At 44.2% G+C, this 21,817-nt stretch overlaps 1 protein-coding gene and 1 long non-coding RNA gene across 2 annotated transcripts; both read right to left on the bottom strand.

The window, feature by feature from the left end:
• Positions 1-956: 956 nt before the first annotated feature.
• Positions 957-2,806, bottom strand: LOC124658428 (pentatricopeptide repeat-containing protein At1g20300, mitochondrial). Its single transcript, XM_047196761.1, has one exon. The coding sequence runs from the start codon at positions 2,804-2,806 to the stop codon at positions 1,094-1,096; it is 1,713 nt and encodes a 570-aa protein (XP_047052717.1). The 3' UTR covers positions 957-1,093.
• A 6,683-nt stretch (positions 2,807-9,489) lies between these two features.
• LOC124651558 lies at positions 9,490-11,593 on the bottom strand. Its single transcript, XR_006987445.1, has 4 exons — positions 11,395-11,593; positions 11,219-11,272; positions 10,427-10,509; positions 9,490-9,542 (listed from the first exon to the last, which is right to left on the bottom strand). It is a non-coding gene; the product is annotated as an uncharacterized LOC124651558 (long non-coding RNA).
• Between the last annotated feature and the right edge of the window lie 10,224 nt (positions 11,594-21,817).

Raw genomic sequence — 21,817 nt, 5'->3', positions numbered from 1 at the left:
CCACACAAGTAAGATTTCAGGAATTAGTTACATGCGACTTTTTTTCATGCCTACCAACGGCTCATGACTGACAGGAGATGTAAAGATCATCAAATGCTAACCCAGATACTGATGCAGCCCAACCTAAAACCGTCAGTCTATATATCTTGATCTGTTGAGTTCAAGAGTAAAAGTTGAGTTGAGAGACACAATAAAAACTTTCGTTGCAGGTTTGAGAGTCTAGTTTTTCCAGAGTAAAGGGAACCATGGCTCTTCCCTGGTAGTTGTACGAAAAACCATGTAAATAGTTTTATATTTAACATGAGCAGTAGGAGGCTCTCCTGCTGTAATTCCTGAAAAAAACCTAAAACCTTCAGCAAAGGTCAAAGAAATTGCACGGTCCAGGTCTACATGGTACTGCTTGATTCATCAAATTAGTGCAGTAAAAAAGTTGGATAATTCCCAAAACATCAGGTGCGGCTGGTGGATTAAGCCTAAGAAAACTTTCAAAACTTGCAGTGTGAATCAAAATCACAAACCTCTACAAACATTACCACGGATGCATTATTACTCTTATGGGAAAGGTAAAAGACAACATGATAAAAACAATGCTGTGTTATCAGATGCCACATCAGTAACAACATAGCAAGTAAAATGCACGCAGATGTTGCCTTTAACAAAGAAATATAAATTAGTTTATTCCCAAAAATAACATAATCACATAGCATTGAATTAGGCATTGATGTAAAGAAGCTCGAATTATATGAGCTCAGGACTGTTGTACATGATGAATGACAAGCCCTGAATCATCAAATACCAACAACCCAGAGAGTGGTGCATCCTAACCTGAAATCTTTTGCTGAGGTCAAATAAATGGCATGGTACTAATTGATCAAATTAGTGCAGTACAAATTGTACAAATCTCCCGAAGTTAATTGAAGAAAGAAGAAAAATTTCGAAACTTTTAGTGTGAGCGATCAAATCACAAACCCTATAAATGTTACCAATGAAGCATTATTACTCTTATGAGATATAGGATACAAACAACAGACCACGAATAAAAATGCTTGTGTTATCAGAATACACATCAGTAACACTCTACCAAAAATAGAATTCAGGAAGCAGATACCGCATTCCACAAGGCATCTTCCGACCGGTGCTTGATGAAGCCTCGGTTGGCCATCGCTTCCACGAGCTCCTCGTGCTTCCTGAGCTGCCCTGCCTTCCTCAGCAGGCTCAGCACCATCTCGTATACCGGTTTCACTGGTTTGAGGGATTTCTCCTCGACCATCTCCCTCAGCGCCGCGTAGGCGCGTCTCCAGTTTCCCCTCCCGCAGAACATCTCGATTAGAGCTCCGTAGGTGTTTGCATTCGGTTCCACCCTTTGCGCGTCCATGTCCCTCTTAATCCTCAGCACCATGTCCATCGACTTGTCCTTGTTGAACAGCTTCATCAGCAGGTTGTAAGTCACCACGTTCGGCTTGCACTGCAGCTCCTGCATCCGCTCGTACAGCTTCCGTGCCGCGTCCACGTTGCCGGTACACAGGACCAGCTTCAGCATCGGATTGAACGTGTGGCAGTCAGGAACAATCCCCTTGGCAACCATCTTGGCGAGCAGTTTCGTCGCGGCGTCAAGGTTGCTCTGCCCCTTCCCGCAATGCGTCTCCATCAGGAAATTGTACGTGATGATGTCCGGGTCGCACCCGAGCTGCCGCATCTGGTTGTGCACCTGCAGCACCTGCTCGGACCGCCCAGCCTTGACATGGGCCCGCATGATGGCATTGAAGGTCGCCGTGTTGGGGTTGCACCCGTTGTCCATCATCTGGCAGAGGAGCTCCTGCGCGCGCGGCACCTGCCCCGCGCGGTACATGGCGTCGATCACCGCCGTGTAGGTGTACACGTTGGGCGTGACCCCCGCCTGCTGCATCTCGGCGAACACCCGCTCGGCCTTGTCGAGGCAGCCCGCGCGGCACCACGCGTGCACCAGGGTCGTGTAGAGCACGACGTCCGGCGCCGGGAAGACGGACTTGTAGCTGTCGAACAGCGCCTGGGCCTCGGTAGCGAGGCGCTTCTTGGAGAACGCCGTGAGGAGGGATGCGAGCACCGCGGGGTCGGGGACCCCCGCGCCGTAGTGTTCCATGCGGCGGAACAGCTCGGCGGCCTCGGAGGGCATGTCCGCCCGCACGTACCGGCGGATCAGGGAGAGGATGAGCTGCGGCGAGACGGGGATGGAGCGGGAGCGCATTTCGTCGAGCAGGTGCCGGGCGAGCGGGAAATGGTGGTGCTTCGCGAGCAGGTCGATCATTGCGGCGTAGAAGGCGGGGAGGGAGTCGGCGGGGAGGGACGGGTGGACGTGGTGGAAGAAGGTGAGGGCCTCTGGGAACGGGACGCCGCGTCTGAGCGCGAGGAGGCGGGCGAGGAGCTGGAGCGGGAGGTGCGGCGCCGGCGGGGCAGGGAGGAGGCTGGCGAGGGTTGAGGAGAAGGTGGGGAGGGGCTCGAACGGCGGGGAGGCGGGGAGCGTCGTCGACGGGTTCGCGCGGCTGTGGTCGACGATGGCCGCGTGGAGCGTGTCCAGGAGCTTGGTTTCCGCAGGCGTCAGGGGCGCAGGGGAATCCGGGGTCGGTGGCGGAGCCGCGGCGAGCGGAGGCTCTGCGGTTGGCTCGGTGGGGGTCGGCGGCGGAGGCGTGGCGGGCGCCGGCTCTGCGGTTGGCTCGGTGGGGGTCGGTGGTGGAGGCGTGGCGGGTGCCGGCTCGGTGGCGCATAGACGGCGGAGGAGGAAGCGGCAGGTTGGAGAGAGGTGGTGCTTGGGCTTGAGGAGGAGAGCCATGGCGGCGGCGGCGGCGGCGGTGGCGGCGGGTCTGTCGCGGTTGCCGGCGACGTGGGGGCGGAAGGGTTCTGGGTTTCAGTTTGGACTGGGTTCGCTCGTTCGGCAGGAGGTTTACTTGAGCCCATCTGACGCATGAGGCAAACCTTTGGGCTTTGAAATTTGGCCCGTGAACAGTGCCCTTTAAACTATCAGAGTCGTTGGGGCCTGCATGCACAGGCGGTAACAGGCCTGGTAGCACCTGGTTTCGGTTGATAAGACCATTTTATCTCAATCCCGTCATGTAATCTAGATATACCAAAATCTTAATGTATAATAAATTATTTTTTAATCTTACCTCTAGTAATAAGATATATACTTAAATATATGGCGACAGAGATTGTTTCTAAGAGATCACCTCTCAACTAAGATAACACAAACCTCTTTTTTTCTATTTCTCTCACCTCCACACCATCAATTACCAGAGGTTTCATTGCTAAGATATAACAATTATACATGCCCTTATGCATGCAGTCGAACCCGTTCACGCTCGAGCCTCGAGGTGGCGTGAGCGCACACATCTGACATGGCAAAACTATCATCTAATACCACAGGTTTGGGTGTGAGGCTAATCATAGCCAAAATTAATATTTTGAATAGTATAAACGAATGATAACATGCTTTCAAAAAAAGAATGGTAACATATAAAGACTTGTTTATTACTTGTAAACTTATTTTATCTTGATGTTATAGTTACTAGAAGCCTCAATTTTCTCATTTAGTGACCCCCATAGCACCAGAATGCTTAATCGGCAATCCATGTGGTTGCATGTTACTACTTACTCCGTACCGGTCTATCATGGTAATTAACATGTAGTTTTAAAAAGTTCAATCATAAATCTGGTCAACAAAATGTAAATTGTATGTCTAAATTTTTTATATTGGAAATATATTTTGAATATGAATTCAATAGTACTCCATCTGGTTCATATTTATTGATGCTAATATGAATTCAATCCATGTAGTGTCTAGACATATGTTAATTCTAGACACATCTATATTTTAATAATATGTCTTAAAAATGTACTAAATAGATGTCTATAAATAGATGTCTTATATTTGTTTAAATTTGGATGAATCTATACACTAATAGTGTCTATATACATCCAAAATTTGATAAATCTAAGACATCTATTTATGAACAGAGGTGGTACATTTTTAAGATATATTATTAAAATAATATGTGTCACCCTAATAAACCGGTATGTAGAGTACCTATGTTACTCTCATTACGACTAATCCAACGAGGAATAGTTCTCCGTCAGCCACAAGAATAAAGTGAAGAAAATGGCAATCGGTGCTCAGTCTATGCGTACGTGTATTTCATGTGGTTAAATTAAACATCGACAATTGGACTCTCTAAGTACGACTAGCTAGTAGCGCGCGCTACTTTTTCAGCATTCAGGTGTGGCGTGACCTTTTCAGGCGTACTCCTTCGCTACACGTTCAAACATAAAAGGAGAATAATAACATGCGTAAACGACTGCCTTGATCAGTCTTCCATGCAGCGTAGTCGCATAATAGAATCATGGTGGTAGTTGTCAAATAAAGTAACCTAGGGTACTGCTGACTAATCGAGTGTGCACAGCGAAGCTCAATAAACAACTGAACAAGTTCTTGGACACGTTTTCATTGCCCCAAATGGAGGTTTTTTTTTTTGAACGGGAACGAGGTCTAGATACTGCATTGATACTGAATGGTGGAGTACATCTTACGTTGAGGATCTAAAAGAAAAAAGGAGAATACAACTTTGTCCTCGTGAAATGCAAAATGGACCCTAGAGAGCAACCAAGAATCGCACTCGAGTCCTTCATCTGCTCTCCCAGGAACTTGCCTTCGATCGCTAGCAGCTACTCCACCACCGGGAACACTACCACCAAAAAACAAAAGAGGAAAAGAAGAAGGAAAATGTCCCACCGCATTGGTCAATCACTCGCAATAGCATCATTCTAACATGTGAGATGGGTTTGCGAACTTCATATATGAGCTTGACATTACATATATGTAGATTTGTCGTATATTCATTTGTATTGAGTTATATTTGAGATGATTAACTGTATAATGAGTTGTATGAGATGGGTTTCTGATCTTGATAGTTTTATATTATATATCAATTTACCATTAATGATTTGTATTGGAAGTTTTATTTGTATGAAACCTGAGTCTATTTTGTGAACTTCAAGTTTGGGCCCGTGCGATCGTGAACAAAAGACCAAAAAATACACCTAAGCCCTTCCAAAACAATAATCCTTCACATTTTGGTAGAAAGATGGGGTGGGTGGGGGGCGGTGCCCCTGCTTTGCACTAAGCACCACCACTAGTGACTGGTATCGAAATTCCATGCTGTGATGTCTCATTTCACAAGAAGGGCCTAGAGGTTGTTGGTTAATAACATCACGATAGGAGGAGCATTGTTGATGACCGTTATGGTGCTGCTCTACCGCTTCATCACGCTAGAGGCTGTAGAAGATGGACGCTCCTTCCCTTCGCCATGTACCCGTCGGGTGAAGTGCATACCATTTGTGCACTATGCATATCTGACTTTTGGCAAGTGCGCAGTGGCAGAGCATGAACAAAATACACCGGGGGTAACTCCATAGAAAATAGCAAATAAGCATAAGAATGGGGCAAGTCATTGAACGGATGTATGATATTATTAGATGAAAATGTTATGATGTTATATAGATATCTTATTCACACAAATACAATAGATATAACTGGTTAGGATATAACTGGACATTATGGACAAGTATTTTTTTGATGCTACAAAAGAAAATACTGGCCGGTAAGTAGCTAGAGAAATGCTCTTTGGTTCCTCTTAGCTATGAAATCAGCAATTAAATCTTCATAAGGATTTTTTGAAGCAATTTCCATGTCTATTTGTAGCAGCCTGCTATCTATAATAAAATCAGTTTCCATTATATTACGCAGCCTTGACTTAATAATCTTCAAGCTGGAAAAGCATGGTCAACACTTGTCGCGGAAAATAGGAGAGTAACAAGCAATCGAAGCAACCTATGAGGCCGATTATAGATTATATCTCATCCCATCTCAAAAAGGCAATGTCATAACAAAGTTATGGTTGCTTGCTTCCTCACTTAACTTTTTAGCGTCCACAACAAAACGTATCAGCTGAAGCTCTAACCCACCATTTTTTTATCACTGAAACATGCAAAACCATGTAATGGTACGAGGTAACACTAATGTATAAAAGATCCATCACTTTCACATTGAACCTAAGATTCAATTTAGTGAGCTTGCCAATCGTTGATCGGGGTATATGCACTCGTAAATTATTTTCTATAGTAAGTGGCTAGATTGACGGCAAGCAGGCCCACCACGCATGACGTATGTTTCCTCCATGAATGGAATATTGATGTTATCGTCCTCTTAAAACTTAATTAATAGCCGTTAGAATTAACATTTCTCATCCTTCATCCGATCTCATCTCTTCTAGAAGCACTTTTGTGGAATACACTAAACGGGACTGCATTTACCATGTCCCATGTTTTATTCTGTAAAGGCTTCCCAATATCTTCACTATGTTTCATGTATTCCTCTCACCATTCATAGGATAAATACAAACTCAAGGAGGCCATGCACTGACGGTACGGTTTTGTTCTTCTCTGCGTGGTAGATTTTTGGTAGTTGTGAAGAGAAAACGGGGCTTGTTGTTCTCTTCGGCTAGACGAGAGTGATGAGTAATACTTAGTATCGTGACCACAATGTTCCACTCGTGTCTCGTGTAATGCATGTGGGAACTATTGATGTATGCAATTAATTGAGCTCCTGGATTCTTGCAAATTGACTCTATGGTCAGGCCCAGGCCCATGGGAGTGTGGCCTGTGCCGCCAAACATGGCCTAAAAATTAAAAAAAATTGAGTTTGCCTTACATAAATGTATACTTCAGTTTTTTAGCAGAAAACTATTTTAGCTCAATTGGACACGAAGGACTAATATGATTGAACACATACTAATCTTGCTACCCTCGAGCCCAAATCTCGGGTAGTGCTGTGGCAAGTACTTAAGGCGGCAACCACTAAAAGGACTGTATCTTATGGAGTATCAGATAGTAATGAAGCGTCGGTTTTGGACATACTCCAGGCTGCGAGATCGTTTCCTTGCAACTGCTTGTTTTCTCTGTTTTCCCTATTTTTTGAGCTATCCCGACGGACGGTTGTGATAAAAATTCTTGTCTGATTAGGGCATGTACATTGGTTTAGACGGATGCTGTCTGTAATATTACTCCATGTCATCTATAGACAATGATACAGACAGTGTATACAATAGTCTGTCTGTAAGTTATCTATTTTTAGTCATAGCTATATGTGAGTATAAATTATAGACACTCTTCATACAACAGCAAAAATGGTGTACGTAAGTCTGTCCGTAAGAAGCTTCTGCAGTCATGCACGTAACTTTACGTGACAGCCTCCTTCTCTCTCCTCATTCTCTTCCCTCCACATCACCAAAATCAGCTCTAACCACCTCTTACAGACAGCTGAGTCATCACCATTGTACATGCCCTTATGCATTTGAGAAGCTGTTCCGGATGTTTAAAACTCGTATTGACCAAGTCCGCCTGGAAAAATTCACAAATATATCAAAACTTCTCATATTGAAATTAGATCATTAACCCCACTACAACTTCACTTTATAAATGCAAAGGTAAGTTTAATATAGTGTTATTGTATTACTCTCATGGGGATAGTTCTTATAATGAATTTGTCTCTATACATACACTTGTTGGGAAAGCTGTACACATGCTATAAGCATTTGAGATTTTTAATTTTTTTTATAGTTTTTAAAACCTAAACTGTTCAAATGTCAAAACCATTACATGTAGTTTTTTTTTTGGTTGGACCGTGGCTTGGCCCGGTCAATTTTTTGAACTACATTTTTCCTCTTAAACAATTTTTAGCAAGTTTAGAATCTATTGGTGCAGAGATTAGTTCTTTAGTTTAGACGTCCATCTAAGAAATATATACATTCTTGCTGGGCCCTGGGTCTAATAATCCTGAACCGAGTAAATGATGCTGTAATAAAACAGTTATAATAAAATGACGTCCTCGATCGTTCCTCCATGCAGCGTGTACAGAAAAGAATCATGGTAGTTGGTAACACTAACAGAGACATGTTTGGTGTGGAGACTGGAGAGTGACCTACCGCGAGTGTGCACATCAAGCATTCAAGCTCAAGCACACGTTCCATTGCCCCCAAAGTTCCTTACCGTATGAATACAAGTGACGTATTCGCTTTTTAAAAAAGTACAGCTACTCGACCGATGTCCCCTTTTTTTTAAAAAAAAACTCGATCGATCAGGCCTCAACCCACACAGTTTCTCATCAGGAAAACGGAGAAGAAAGGGACGAGCCCCCGCAGGTCAAACCCGCCATTCATTACGGGAGACGTTTTCTCCACCGGTACGTGCGGCCATTTCCGTGCCGTGACATCTGATCGAACAGCGACAGCTGCTAAACGAAACCACAGCGACGTCGGAGGAAATTTGGCCGCCCGCCCTCCCGAGCGGGCGTACACAACAAGAGAGCGAAGTACGTGCGTGTCGCGCCAGACGAGCGGTCGATAGTAACTCTCTAGCCGCCTACCGTACCGTACGTACGCCGGCCAGTCCGTCACCGTCGGCCACCGCAACGCCACGCCCGCGCGCGCGCGTACGGGTGACGCCGGCGCCGCCACCAGCCGCGACGACGACGACGCGCGCTACGGCCCGTGGGACGTGTGATCCGGTCGCGCGCGGCCGAAACCAGGTCGTTTAATTCCATCCCAGGACGCGGAGGAGGTCGCATAAAAAACGAACGAGAAGTGCCCGTTCTTTTTTTTTTTTTAAAAAAAAGAGGTGGTAATATATTAAAGGAACACAAGACGGGTACAATATGCATACAGGCCCCTATCATTACTCGCCCTAAAGAACCTAGAATTTGAGGATAAGGCCTGTAACTTTACAAAGAACACCCCAGAACAGAAAATGGAAAAGCAATCAGGTCCTGGAGCAGCGCCGTCGCCGCTCGCCGGCTTCCTCGAAGCGTCGCCGCCAAGGAACGGAGAGAAGAAGCTCGAACTCTTCCTACCGGCGAGAAACCACCCCCACTGGCAACCTTCTCGCCGCCGGGAACGAATCACTTGGCTGCAAGAAGGCGTCGAGCACCAGTGGGGACAGGGAGTAGCAGCCATCACGTCGGCTGCGGATCACAGCGGCCATGGTGCTAGCTGTGTGATTGCGCTCGTAGTGAAACCACCGGAGATAGATGAAGTAGATACGGCACCGCCTCCAGTGCGCCGCAGCAGTGCCACCTCTGTCCTCTCTCTCGCCTCCACGGCCGACCAAGAGGAGCAGCAGGGTCACTCTACCGCAGCACCAGAAGCAGCGCAGGTAAGGCCATCCTTCAGCAGCCGACGAAGATCTGGTGCAGATGCGTTCCTCCTCGCCTCCATGGCCGGCCAGAAGCTCGACTGCGCCGTTGGTCGCAGGCAGGGACGCTTTTCCCCCCTCGCCGCCGAGGCCGGCCAGGGAAAAACGCCTCCCGCTGCAGTCGATCTGCCCAGGGAGGGAACTCTGTACTTGTGAGTCTGAACTCTGCAAAAGGGGCTCCACAATCTGGATCATGGCGGTTGTTGCCATTGCACACGATGATCATGGCACAGTGTGGGGCATCAGATATTTGGACTTTTAAGTATCTTCTGCACATTTGGGAAATACTGCTATTAAAACATTAGGCTTCTTTCAATTTGCGCCTAATGGGTAGACATTGATATTGTAAAATATGTTTCAAGAATTAACTGATAAATCAAGTTCTTTTATGCGAGAGCATGCTATGTGAAATCAATTCAGACCCTAACCCAAACCTCAACATTTTTCTAAAACATACTTCTCTAAAGCCTAAACTAAGGCACCTTAGGAGTTTATCCATCGTTTAGCTGGTTAAGATAAACTAAAATGCAGGGGAGATCTAAAAGAAACTTTCCTAAACAAAAGATTAAATTAGGTAAGGTTTTTGCCAGTTTCATTCCTAGAGCCTGAACGCTTTCCCCGTCATCCTGTTATACCACGATATCAACAAATCTTGTTAATTGTAATGTTGCTTACGGTTGCACGCTACCAACAAAATAACATTACACCAGTCAGGTTAATCATCTAAGTTCTTGACATTTACATGAAAAATAATTTTTTAATAGCACCTTGGTTGCTAAAGAAGAGACCTTGAGGTAAATTATACAATTAGCAAACAAGTAGTAGTACATCCAGTTTGCTAGTAAGAAAAGTACCTACTGGCTTGTTTATGATAGGAATAAGCGTAGTGGAGCAAGGATATCAACAGTTTTAAGACATTTACCTACAATTATAGCAATCACTGGATTCCTCTAAAGAACAAGCCAGCCATTAAATTAACCCTTATTGGATTAATTAAAATTTCAAACTGGCAGGCAACAATCATAAATCTAGGCTAAATTTTTCCAAGGAAAGTGTGTTAAACCATCTAGATGGGCAAGCTTATTATTAGCTCTACTCATAAATGGAGCAGCATTATTCAATTATTCCATGAGGCATGCATTAGAAACCATACCTATATATTAGTCAACACACCTTACAACACCCAGAGGCTAGAATCCATTGTTGTTACTCTCATTTCATGCCCAGCCTTGTACACTGGCATAGTTAGCACATGAATATCAAGAGTAAACATAATTCAAGTAGTAGCGAACAAGAACAATTTAAATTGAGTTGCCACGAACAAGAATGATTATCAAACGGTTTCTTTTTTTACACATTCAACAATTTTTGTGATGAATGCACTCTCTGCTTCTGCTACCCTCTTATACATATACCCAACTTCAGCATACATTGGCTCATTATTCTACAATAAGACATTATTCATTATATGAGCCAATAAGTGAATTACTGAAGGCAGAAATAGAAGAACAAGAGTAAACTTTGGCCCGTTTTAGTCTGAGCATTTGCACAGAGACAAAAAAAATTCATTCTGTAAGTATAGTGCTAGACCCTAGACTCATCCTATTCCTACCACAAATCAGTAATTATTTATGCTACCAAACGGTAGTCACGGACAATAGTAAGCACTAAGTGATTACATTATAACACACTGATATGGGTTAATTGGTCACATGCATGATGCTCTGGGCTAATTGGTCAGTCTGCACCACAAAATGCAAATTAAATTTTGTTATTTTTTTCTTCAGCAAGTGAATATTAAGGTGCAAGTTTTACTCCTATTACAGTTAGCACGTGTTTTCTGCAGATTACACACAGTGGTTTACCGCTAGAGCAGAAGAAGAAGATGTGCTTGCACTTGCACCATTGCAACATCTGAGGAACAGGTAAGGATATGCATATGTACCTTCTACGCAATTTTGTTCTCCTCTTGCAACCTCTCATAAGTGATCTCCTTAACCTGAATCATAATGAAATGCCCCATAAAACCTCCAAATCAATCTATTTTTTCAAGAGGTACTCAACGTTATTTACCAGCTCCACAATGAATGATAGAAAGAGTACACTGGCAAAATAACTTACCACAGTATGTATTAAGTTCTGATATTTTAATTGCCCTTCCATGAACATGCAATTCAAATTGTGGCACTTCAGTAAGAGGCTTCTGCTCCTTCTCTCGGAGAGGAATATCATCCATGCAACCAAATTTAAAAGCTATTACTAACCTTTCTCCCAGATAAATTAAGAGATCTTGAGAGTTGGGACAAGAGATTGCATATGCTACTTACTCCTTCAGTATCGGTTGTGCCTTGACAATTCTCCTCTTAGCCTCCTCCCTCGCCACTCTATCCCTTTCTTCCATTAACCTTTGCTGCTCCACTTCATGTGTCACCTGAAAACTTTCTAGACTCGTGCATGGTTGCAGTTCAGGCTTTGGTGGCACCTAAGAGGAAAATGTAGTTGTATGTTAAGAGATGGCCTGCAACCAGGAGTTAGCCTGGATTCTATGCACAATGCGACAAAAAGCTCTTTATTTCCGTAAAGTGGTATAATCACAAACACTAAATGAAATTATCTCCGGTAGATCAATCTTTCCCGTCGATTCATCGTAGATATAGTAGGAGTATAAAATTTGTTGGTAAGACAGTCATATAGATTTACTCGACCAGTGTTGATACTGTAAAACTGCTAACAACAGAGAGAATGAAGTTCGGTTCAGAATTCTACAAAAGTTGTAAAACTGCTAACAACAGAGACAATGAAGTTCGGTTCAGAATTCTACAAAAGTTGTATTAAACATGAAATTTAGTTTGAACAATCAACGTGGGTAGGACGTTCAGAAATAGGGTGAATCATACCACAAGCAAAAAAAATTGTCAGATCGGTGGGGAATCAGGAGGGAGGATGGAATGAAGTTTACATGGAAGAATACTCGCCTCCCCCAGTGCTGATTGCTGCTCCCGGGCCCTAGCGTCGCCGCAACCGGAGCTCCAACGGGTGTGGTACGCCGGGGCCGCGAGCTAGTTGACAATGAATCAGGCTGGAGGCAGACGTCTTGATCTGAGACGGGACATGTGGACAGCGGCGACATTGATCTGGGCACGACCGGCAGCGGCGGCTTCAAAATGGGGGCGGCCGGCGGTGGCGGTGTCGAGACATGAGTGGGGCAGGAGGAGGCGGGGGGAGGTATGCAAGAGGGGGTGCCGGGGCGAGTCCGTGCGAGAAACGAGAGCATACGTACGCGGTAGCGCATGCTGCAGGGTAGTGATGAGGCCGTGACGGAGCAGGATGGAGGTCGGAGGGGGGCAGTGCTGAAGTAGGGCGGAGGTTGGAGGTGGCAGTGCTCGAGCAGTGGCGACATGCGTGCGGGGAAGAGAGAGAGAGGAGGTGTTCAGGAGACTGCGTTGGATATGTTGGGCTTGGCCCATTTTAGATTCGTTGGGGCGAGAGGGATGCGCGACAGGGATGCGCGACGATGGAACGACGTACCACGCGAGGAAGCGACGACGAAAGGAACGACGAAACGTATTGACGTATTGTGGATGGCAGATGACAGAATAAGGAACCACTTTAGTCTTTTTAAGTAATAGAGATTTTTTTGGTAGTGGGATCGACCCATTTTAGAATTTCGCGCGGGGCCCTGGATTTTGCGGGCTCGGCCCTGGATCTAATAATCCATAACCGAGTAAATAGTGATTTAATAAGAGAGTTAATAAAATGACCTCCTCAATCGTTCCTCCATGCAGCGTGTACTGACAAGAAGAATCACGGTAGTTGGTAACACTAAGGGCATGTACAATGGGGTGATGCCAGCCTTCCCTTAGAGATGCCACGTCAGATTTTTGCTTAGTTGGAGGAGAGAGAATGAAGAAAGAGAAGGTTGTCTTCCCTTATCTAAGGGATCATCTCTTAGGAAATAAGGGAAGACTATTTTCTCCATTGTATCATATATGTCTTCCCTTAGCAACAAATTTCCTACCAAAATTTAATTATTCATATTAATTGCTAGAGATGGTTGTAAGAGATAATACATTGTATGACTTATATCTAGTGCCTTCTCTAGCTGTTGTGGCGGGGTAAGGGAAGGCATGCCTTCTCTACCATTGTACATGCCCTAATAGAGGCATGTTTTGTGTGGACTGTGGAGAGTGACCTACCGCTCGCCAGTGTGCACATCCAGCAGGGCCGGCCCTAGTGGGTGGGCAGGGTGTGCGGCCGCCCAGGGCCCTAAACATCTGGGGGCCCAATCCTAAATACATGTACATATGTTGCTATCTAAAACTATGCTCAGCTGAATTGAAAGAAAAGGCCTCGTCAAGGTGCCAGACTTTGCTTCGTATTCCTGATCTGGGGAGACAGACGATTAATTACCTACTCTTCCATACTTTGCTTCCTATTCCACGCAGCCGTGATTGAGGATATTTCTCCGCCTCGTCGCTTCGTTCAGTTCGTTGGCAGCCACGAGGCAGGAGGGATCGATCTCCAGCCGCATGACCACGCTACCGGACGGGCCTCCGGAGCTACCACATCAGCAGGACGCGACGCAGCCAATTCTGGGAGGTTAGTTCGTGATATTTTTTTACGCGCGCAACAGGAAAGGATCAAAGGAATTGTCCGTAGAGATATTCCTATGGTCCTCGACTAGCAGGAATAGGCGATTCACTGCAACTCCGGCTCAAAGATGTGTAGGTACAGGGAGTATGAAAGCATAAGAAGCTGACGCATGGTAGACAGGCTACTGGTTGTTCTCTTCTTTTCCCTGCTTACGATGCCCAGTCCCGGACGACGGTCGACCGTCGACGGCACGACGCCATCTTCCTGCGACGGTACAGCGATCTCCCGCGTACAGCACAGTTCGGCTGCCCGCATCGATCAGAGATTTTGAGGGCCCTGGGCGAGACTAAAATTTCGGGCCTTAATATAGACACGACCATAGTAATAATGAATATATACGTAAAGTAGAGCAACTCTCGATCGATTGATCTCCTTAAAAAAAAGGAAGCTAGTCGATCGATGAGGCCTCAACCCACACAGTTTGTCATCACGAGAGGAGAAGAAAATGACGAGCCCCCCGCAGGTCAAACCCGCGCGCCATTCATTAGGCCTTGTTTGGTAAAAGTGTATCATTGAGTATTTGAGAGTGTTTTTCCAAGTGTATTGGGTGAAAACACTCCTGTCACCAAAAACACTCTGTTACACCACAATCCCCTTTCCCATCAATACTCCCCATTGGTTTACCTGTTTGGAGGAGAGGGAAATTCTAGAACTAATTTGTTCAGAAAACAAAAATAAATCTACAACCAATAATTCAATTTCCACAACGGAGAATAACATGCTATACTGATCCGGTAGTACCTAGCACAATAGAAACTGAAACTCGTCTGGTGATTCTGACAAATCAACTACTCAACTATCATTCTCATATACTTGTACGCAATTCCGAGGCTACAGAAATTAACTAGCCAGCCAAGATTCGCATGGAATCCGGCGTGAGCAGAGAAATCATCATGAGAGAAAAGAGGAAAGGCGTGCAGAAGGGCGGCGGCGCGAGCGTCAGCCTCGTCGATCTGCTTCGTCAAGATTTGACGAGTAAAAAACGCGAGGTGACCCAGGCGTCTCCAATACACTTCTACCCGACGTGGTTTGTGGGGTTTGTTGGGTTTCAGTGCAAGCAAAACCGGGCTACCAAACGATCAGGAAAGTGTTTTGCAGTGTATTTCTTTGGGCCGGGAATAGACACAGAAATACACGTGAAAACCGGCCTGCCAAACAAGGCCTTACGGGAGACGTTTTCTCTCCACCGGTACGTGCATGCGGCCATTTCTCGTGGCGTGACATCTGATCGAATGGCGACAGCTGCTGAAAGAAACGGATTGAAATCCCCAGTGACAGCGGAGGAAACTTGCCCGCCCGCCCTCCCTAGCGAGACGAGCGGGTCGATAGTAGTAATTCTCTATCTGTATACCGTAACGTACGTACGCCGGCCAGTCCGTCGCCGTCGGCCACCGCAATAGGCAATAGCTGCGTGCGCGTACGGGTGACGCCGGCGCCGCCACGAGCCGCGACGGGGACAGAGACCATTGGCTATTTGGCTGGATCGAGCGCGGTTTCCCGGAAGGAACGGACGCCCCCTGCTCCCACCCGTTTCCGTTTCCGGGCCTTTGACCACGCCTCACACACGCGATCTGCTGCGTCGTGTTATTCGTTTTTTTCTAATCTGAACATTTTTAAATTTCGAACATTTCCATTTCTCGAACAATTTTAAAATTTGAACATTTTTTAGATTTGAACGATTTTTTATGATAATTTTTTCGAATACGAACATTTTTTTTACGATTTTAACATTTGAACTTTTTTTTAGATTTGAACGATTTTTTATGAGAATATTTCTCAGATTTCTAACATTTTCTAGATTTAAACATTTTCGAATTTCGAACAATTTTAAATCTTAAAATTTTTCGTATTTAAACAATTTCAGAATCTAAATTTTTTCACGTCTGAACTTTCCTCGCGTTTTGATTTTTTTTGGGGTTTCAACTCCTTTCAAATCTCACGTGAGTCATTTCTGCAAACGGCAAAGGCACCCAGAACAACGACACGAACTGCCGAAACGATCGATCAATTGGGTCGCTTCATCAAATGATCTCCTCGACGCGTCGACGCGTGAAGGGCAGCATAGGATTCCAGGAGACAAGTTTCATACATGAACGACGTGAAACGGATGAAGAGGCTCACAAGCTAGCTCGTCTAGCAACTACCCTAGAGATAGGTAGACATGTTTGGTTTTCTTTACCCCCAGAGGGTTTGGGTTTGCCTGTAAACATCTTATCGATTGATTAATAAAGTTCGGTTATCTATTATATACTAAAAGCACAATACGTGGTTCTAAAATAAAGACACCACGTTACATCACATCATTCTAATTATTTTGTTAGTTAGATTAAAAATTTACGGCTAGGATTTCACGTTTTTATGTAACATTTACATGTCCATATTATTTTAGACATACAAAACTATCACGTTACTGGATCCATATTTGTTATTTAGAAGGAAAAGCTAAATTAATTTCCTGTCTTATCTTACGCAGGGACCAGAGTCCCTCTCACACACGTGATTGATCACGTGCACATAGACTTCAGATCTAATAAAAACTACCATGTATGTTAAAAAAGAAAAGAAAAAAGAAAACGTGTACTTAGGTTACGTAGGTGCAAACACAAAAATGGCTGGAACGTGGCTAGAAACTTACCTGCGTTAGATCAAAATAGATGAAGCTTTCGCCCGGTTCTTTTTTAATAAAGAGATTTTAAGAATGTGTACAGATCAAAATAAAATAAGATTCTCCAGTTTAAAAAAGATATTCAAGACCGTGTACGGCTATAAGAGCATCTCCACCGGCGGCCCCGGTAGCTTTTTGGGGGTCGGCGGCTAAAATGAGCTCACACTGGCGCGCCTCAAACACCACCGGCGCGTTTTCGAACCTAATAAAGGCGCTGGCAACCCCGTGCCGGCCCCAGGGCACGCCGACGTGTCGCGTTTTGCGATGGAGCCGCGCTATCAGTGATGCTAGGGCGTCCCGCCACGACTCCGCACGGAAACTTTCCCGCCATAACATGGAAACTCTCCCGCCACGACACAGAAACTCTTGCACCACGACGCCGCGCGGGAGGTTTCCCGCCTCGCCGCCGGTCTATATTAACCCCTCCTTCCCCGCCTCTCACTTCATAGTCATGCAAAAATCTAAACCCAAAATATATTCTCGTCGCAACGATGCCATGGAGGAGGACCCAGAGCTCGCAAAGTACGAGGCGTGAGAGGAGGCGGCGCTAGCGGCGACCGTAGATGCATTTTTCACAGACGAGCGGCAGCACCAGGAGGCGGAGCGGTGGCACCAGGAGGCGGTGCGGCGGGAGGAGCTTGAGCGTCGGCGGGAGATGCGGGAGGAGCAGCAGCGTCAGGATGAAATCTACGAGCGGTGGTGCTTGGAGGAGATGCAGCTGCGGCTACGGAGACAGGAGGTGGAGCACCGTTGGCGGCAGGAGGAGCTGGAGCAGCTGCTGCGTCAAGAGGCGGCGGCCACGATAGAGCGGCCTACTTGGAGTTCGCGGCGCAGAGAGAAGCGGAGGATCGACGACGGTCCAGATGCGGAGTAGCAGGCGGTGCAGCGGCGGACGATCGTCGAGTCGCACGAGTCCACCTCTCCATAGAGCCGGGCGGCCCGTAGGGTAGAGCTGAAGCCAATTTCACATCTCATCTAGAATCAAGGAATGAATAATATTTTACTGCCCGCGAAGCGAACCTGGATTCGCTCCACTAAAAAATTATACATTCCTCAATCCTGAATGACATGAAAATGAAACTAGAAGAAAATGTTTAGTTTATCTAAAAATCCTATCGGGGGCCGCCGATTTGGAGGCGCTGGTGTGGAAGCAGCACCTCCAAATAAAGGATGCAGTACCGATGCCCCCATACAGCTATGCCGGTGCCCCTGCCGGCACCAATTTCAGGGGCACCGGTGGAGATGCTCTAACACATGAGAAGGATACCGACCCAAACATGTTATGAATCCCATCAACTCCAAGGACACAAAAGAAGAAGAGAAAATCTTGGTATCTTAAAAAATGAGAAAAAGTTATATATTGCAGTCTATCCATCATGTGGAACATGTTTTTGATTTGTCTAAAATTAGATATATCATGACATTATTTAACATCTTGATTATGGTTTTTTCCTTGGTAGGCAAAAAATACGAGTGGGTATTGGTATTTCCCACAAATACGGTCTAAATATCGGCTGAGATTCGTCAAACTTTTTTACTATTTTGTCCACATTTAATAAAAAAATTGAGGAAATTATTTGAATATTGGAAAATATCGTTCGGTATTATATGTTCTCGGTGGTAACCGGTAAAACCAGTTTCCGCCGAAATATCAGAAATATCGGCTGAAAAAATATCTTGATCTAGATACATCTGAATTTAGACAAATCTACAATATGTTTCTGGGATGGAGGGAAAATACATCTCTTCTCATTTTTAGAACACGGTTAATTTTGTCAATCTAATTCTATAATGCCATTTAACTAATAATTATTGACTCTCCTCCATGCCCACAGATCGTACACATCTTTTAAATAACAACAAAGTATCTTTCATCTTGCATGCTCTAAAAAAATATTGTAACACATGTATTGTCAGTGAGCTGTAGATTTACAAACTAATAAACAACTCTCATTTTGTAACAAAAGATTCGTGGGTGAATTTCACCAAGTAGATATCACATCATCCTAGGCCATAACAAGATCTTTCTTCGATAAATATTTCAATAAAACTAACTCATTAAATATTGATAGTTTAATTGTGGTTTTTTTGAAATAAATATATGTATTGTTAATTTAAACTTAGGACCATGATATATGGCAAACGTGAGCTAGCACAACGGCACGGCATGATCTGGGGCGCTCCTTTAAATCTGTATGGCGGTGCTTTTCCACAAAATGTAAAAAAGAAGAAGTTCTCACCTCCCACATGAAAAATACCCCTTCAACTTACCTTTGCTGTCAAGCCACGGGGAAAACGAGGGCACGCCCGGCCCTTAGAATATCCCAAACTTTAACAACATAGTATTACTAAGAGATAAATAAAAATACCAATGTGCCGATTTCTAAACTGACATGTATTTTTGCAATTAGGTAAATAAATAAGAAAAAAATTAACTTAAATAACATGAAGGTGCATGCATAACATTTTCTATGCAACATAACATTTTCTATGCAACAAGATGATGCCCTCGCATTTGCAGAGGGTCACCTTGCTAGTTCTGCTAAAAAAAAGAATTCCCCTAGGTTTGGGTGAGGCTATAGTCAAAAGTAATTTAAGGGTATAAACGAATGATAACATAGAAAGCATATTTATTATTTGTAAACTCATTTTATCGTGACGTTATATTTAGCACAAGCCTAAGTTTTTTTGGACTCGCCCCAAATCACCAACGTGCTTAATTGACACTCCATGTGGTTGCCTCTCACTACTTCCTCCGTACCGGTCTGTCAGGGTAGCACGTAGTTTTTAAAAGTTCAACCATAAATCTAGCCAACAAAATGTGAATTATAAGTCCAAAATTGTAATATTGGAAACATCATTTGAATATGAATTAAATGGTACAACTTTTATGATATATGATTATTACTTTGTTGATCAATCTATGGTCAGACGTTTTTAAACTATGTATCACCCTGATAAACTGGTATGTAGAGTACCTATGTTACTCTCATTGCAACTAATCTAACGAGAATAGTTCTCCGTCAGCCTCAAGAATAAAGTAACGACAATGGTAATCGGTGCTCATTCTAGGTGCACGTGTGTTTCTAGTCTAATCTGCTGTGGTTAAAGTAAACATATAGTATTGGACTCGCTCGGTTTTGGTTTTGCTTTTCCAACATGCTTCTGCTTAAAAAAGCTAAATGCCAACAAAAGGTTTTTTTTTTCACATCAGATTCTACAAAAGCAGCCTAACTCTTGTAGTGTAATTTTCAAAGCATGTGTAAATCTTAGTAATATTACCCACTTTGACACCGATAAGTCGTACCGTGGTGAAAACCAACTTCTTGTAATATTGCCCACGCTGACATCGATAAGTCGTACCGTTTCGATCTATTTTACCCATCGCTAGCGAAACAAAACATTCCATGTTCTCCCAGACTGTTATCGATCTGGAAACATCTAGGGTTCGTATGGCGCTGCGCCGCTCCTTCGGCCGGCCCGCAGGTGGTGCTAGAATGGGTCGGATGTCATCACCTGCTCCGACCATATTCCCACGCCTGAACTTTCCCACGGCCCCGCGATGAGACCTTTAGCGATGGGATGGTGGAGGGGGGTCTCGCCCCCCCCCCCCCCCCATATGTACATAGCTCTCGCAGTTATGTAGTGGACTCAAAATGATGTTGTGTGGATGCCTCTATCTCTATCCAAATCAATTATGGACCGATGTAACATGCTTCAATAACAACTAGCTTTTTAGGGATATCTAACCAGCACATGGTACTGATTCTTTTATAAAAGGAATATATTAATATCACGAACATATCAATTACACCCAAAAAATGCACAAATGAAATGCCCCAAGATATTGAGGATGCACACAACCAAAAGACAAAAGAAAAAGAAAAACGCGCCGCCTGTAGTTATCAATCACTCACATCAGCATCACTCTAATATGTGAGATGCGTTTGCGAACTTCATATATGATCATTTGACATTATATATATGTTGATTTATCATATATTTATTTGTATTGAGATATATTGAGATGGTTAACTGTATATTGAGTTATATGAGATGGGTTTGTGAGCTTGATAGTTTTATCTTATACTATATCAATTTATCGTTATATCGGAAGTTTTATTCGTATGAAACGTGAGTATTTTGTGAACTTCAAGCGGTGGTCCCATGTGAGCATAAACAAAAGACCAAAAAATACTTATGAGCCCTTCCAAAAAAATCCTTCACTATTGGGGGGGGGGGGTGCCCCCGTGGTTTGCACTATTGCCACTATTGACTGGTACCGACATTCTAGGTTGTGATTTCTTATTTGACAAGAAGCACTATTGATGGTTGTGGTGCTGCTCTACCACTTCATCACGTTGGAGAATGCACGTAGCAGGTGGATCATTCCCTTCGCCATGTACCCACCGAAGGGAACGACGTACCCAGTAGGCGACGTGCATACCGTCTGTGCGGTATGTATATCTGATTTTGGCAGGTGCGCAGTGGTAGATTGTGAACAAAATACATCAAGGGGGAATTTCATAGAAAATAGCAAAAAAGCATAAGAATGGGATAAGTCGTAGAACAGATGTTAGATACTAATAGACGGCAATGTTACGATGATATATAGTTATCTTGGTCATGCAAATACAATAGATGTAACTGGTTAGAATATAGCTAGGCACTGTGGACAGGTATTTTTTGATGTTCCAAAAGAAAAGACTGGCCGGTAACTAGCTAGAGAAATGGTCTCTTGTTCTTCTTAGCTATGAAATCAGCAAGTAAATATTCATATGGAATTTTGGAAGCAATTTCCCTCTCTAGTTGTCATTTAACATTCTAATACTACGCAGCCTCAACTTGATAATCTTGAAGATGGAAAAGGCACGCTCAACACTTGCCGTGGAAAGTAGGAGAGAGTAACAAGCAATCGAAGCAACATGTCAAACCAATTATAGATTCTAGATCGTCCCGTCTCAGCAAGGTAGTGACATGAAGAAGGGATGGCGGCAGCATCTTCATTTTTTAACGGCTAAAGTGAAGCTCTAACCCATATGTACCTCTCGTGTTGTGTAAAATCGTCTAGGATAGTATTTGTCCATCATTTTACATACCTATTTAGCGCTGAAAGATGTAAAACCATGTCATGGTATGAGCGTGACACTAATGGACAAGAGATCCATCACTTAATATATGTAGCCAACAATTATTAGATAATTATTTGTTCTCAAATTCTAGGGT

Source organism: Lolium rigidum, chromosome 5 (assembly GCF_022539505.1).
Source record: "Lolium rigidum isolate FL_2022 chromosome 5, APGP_CSIRO_Lrig_0.1, whole genome shotgun sequence".
In the NCBI taxonomy this organism is placed as follows: domain Eukaryota; kingdom Viridiplantae; phylum Streptophyta; class Magnoliopsida; order Poales; family Poaceae; genus Lolium; species Lolium rigidum.
The sequence above is the reverse complement of the archived record's forward strand: the minus strand, read 5'-3'. Positions and strand labels throughout refer to the sequence as shown.

What these genes read in the sequence shown, in the direction of transcription:
- LOC124658428 (XM_047196761.1), bottom strand. Translation starts at nt 2,806, where the DNA reads ATGGCTCTCCTCCTCAAGCCCAAGCACCACCTCTCTCCAACCTGCCGC.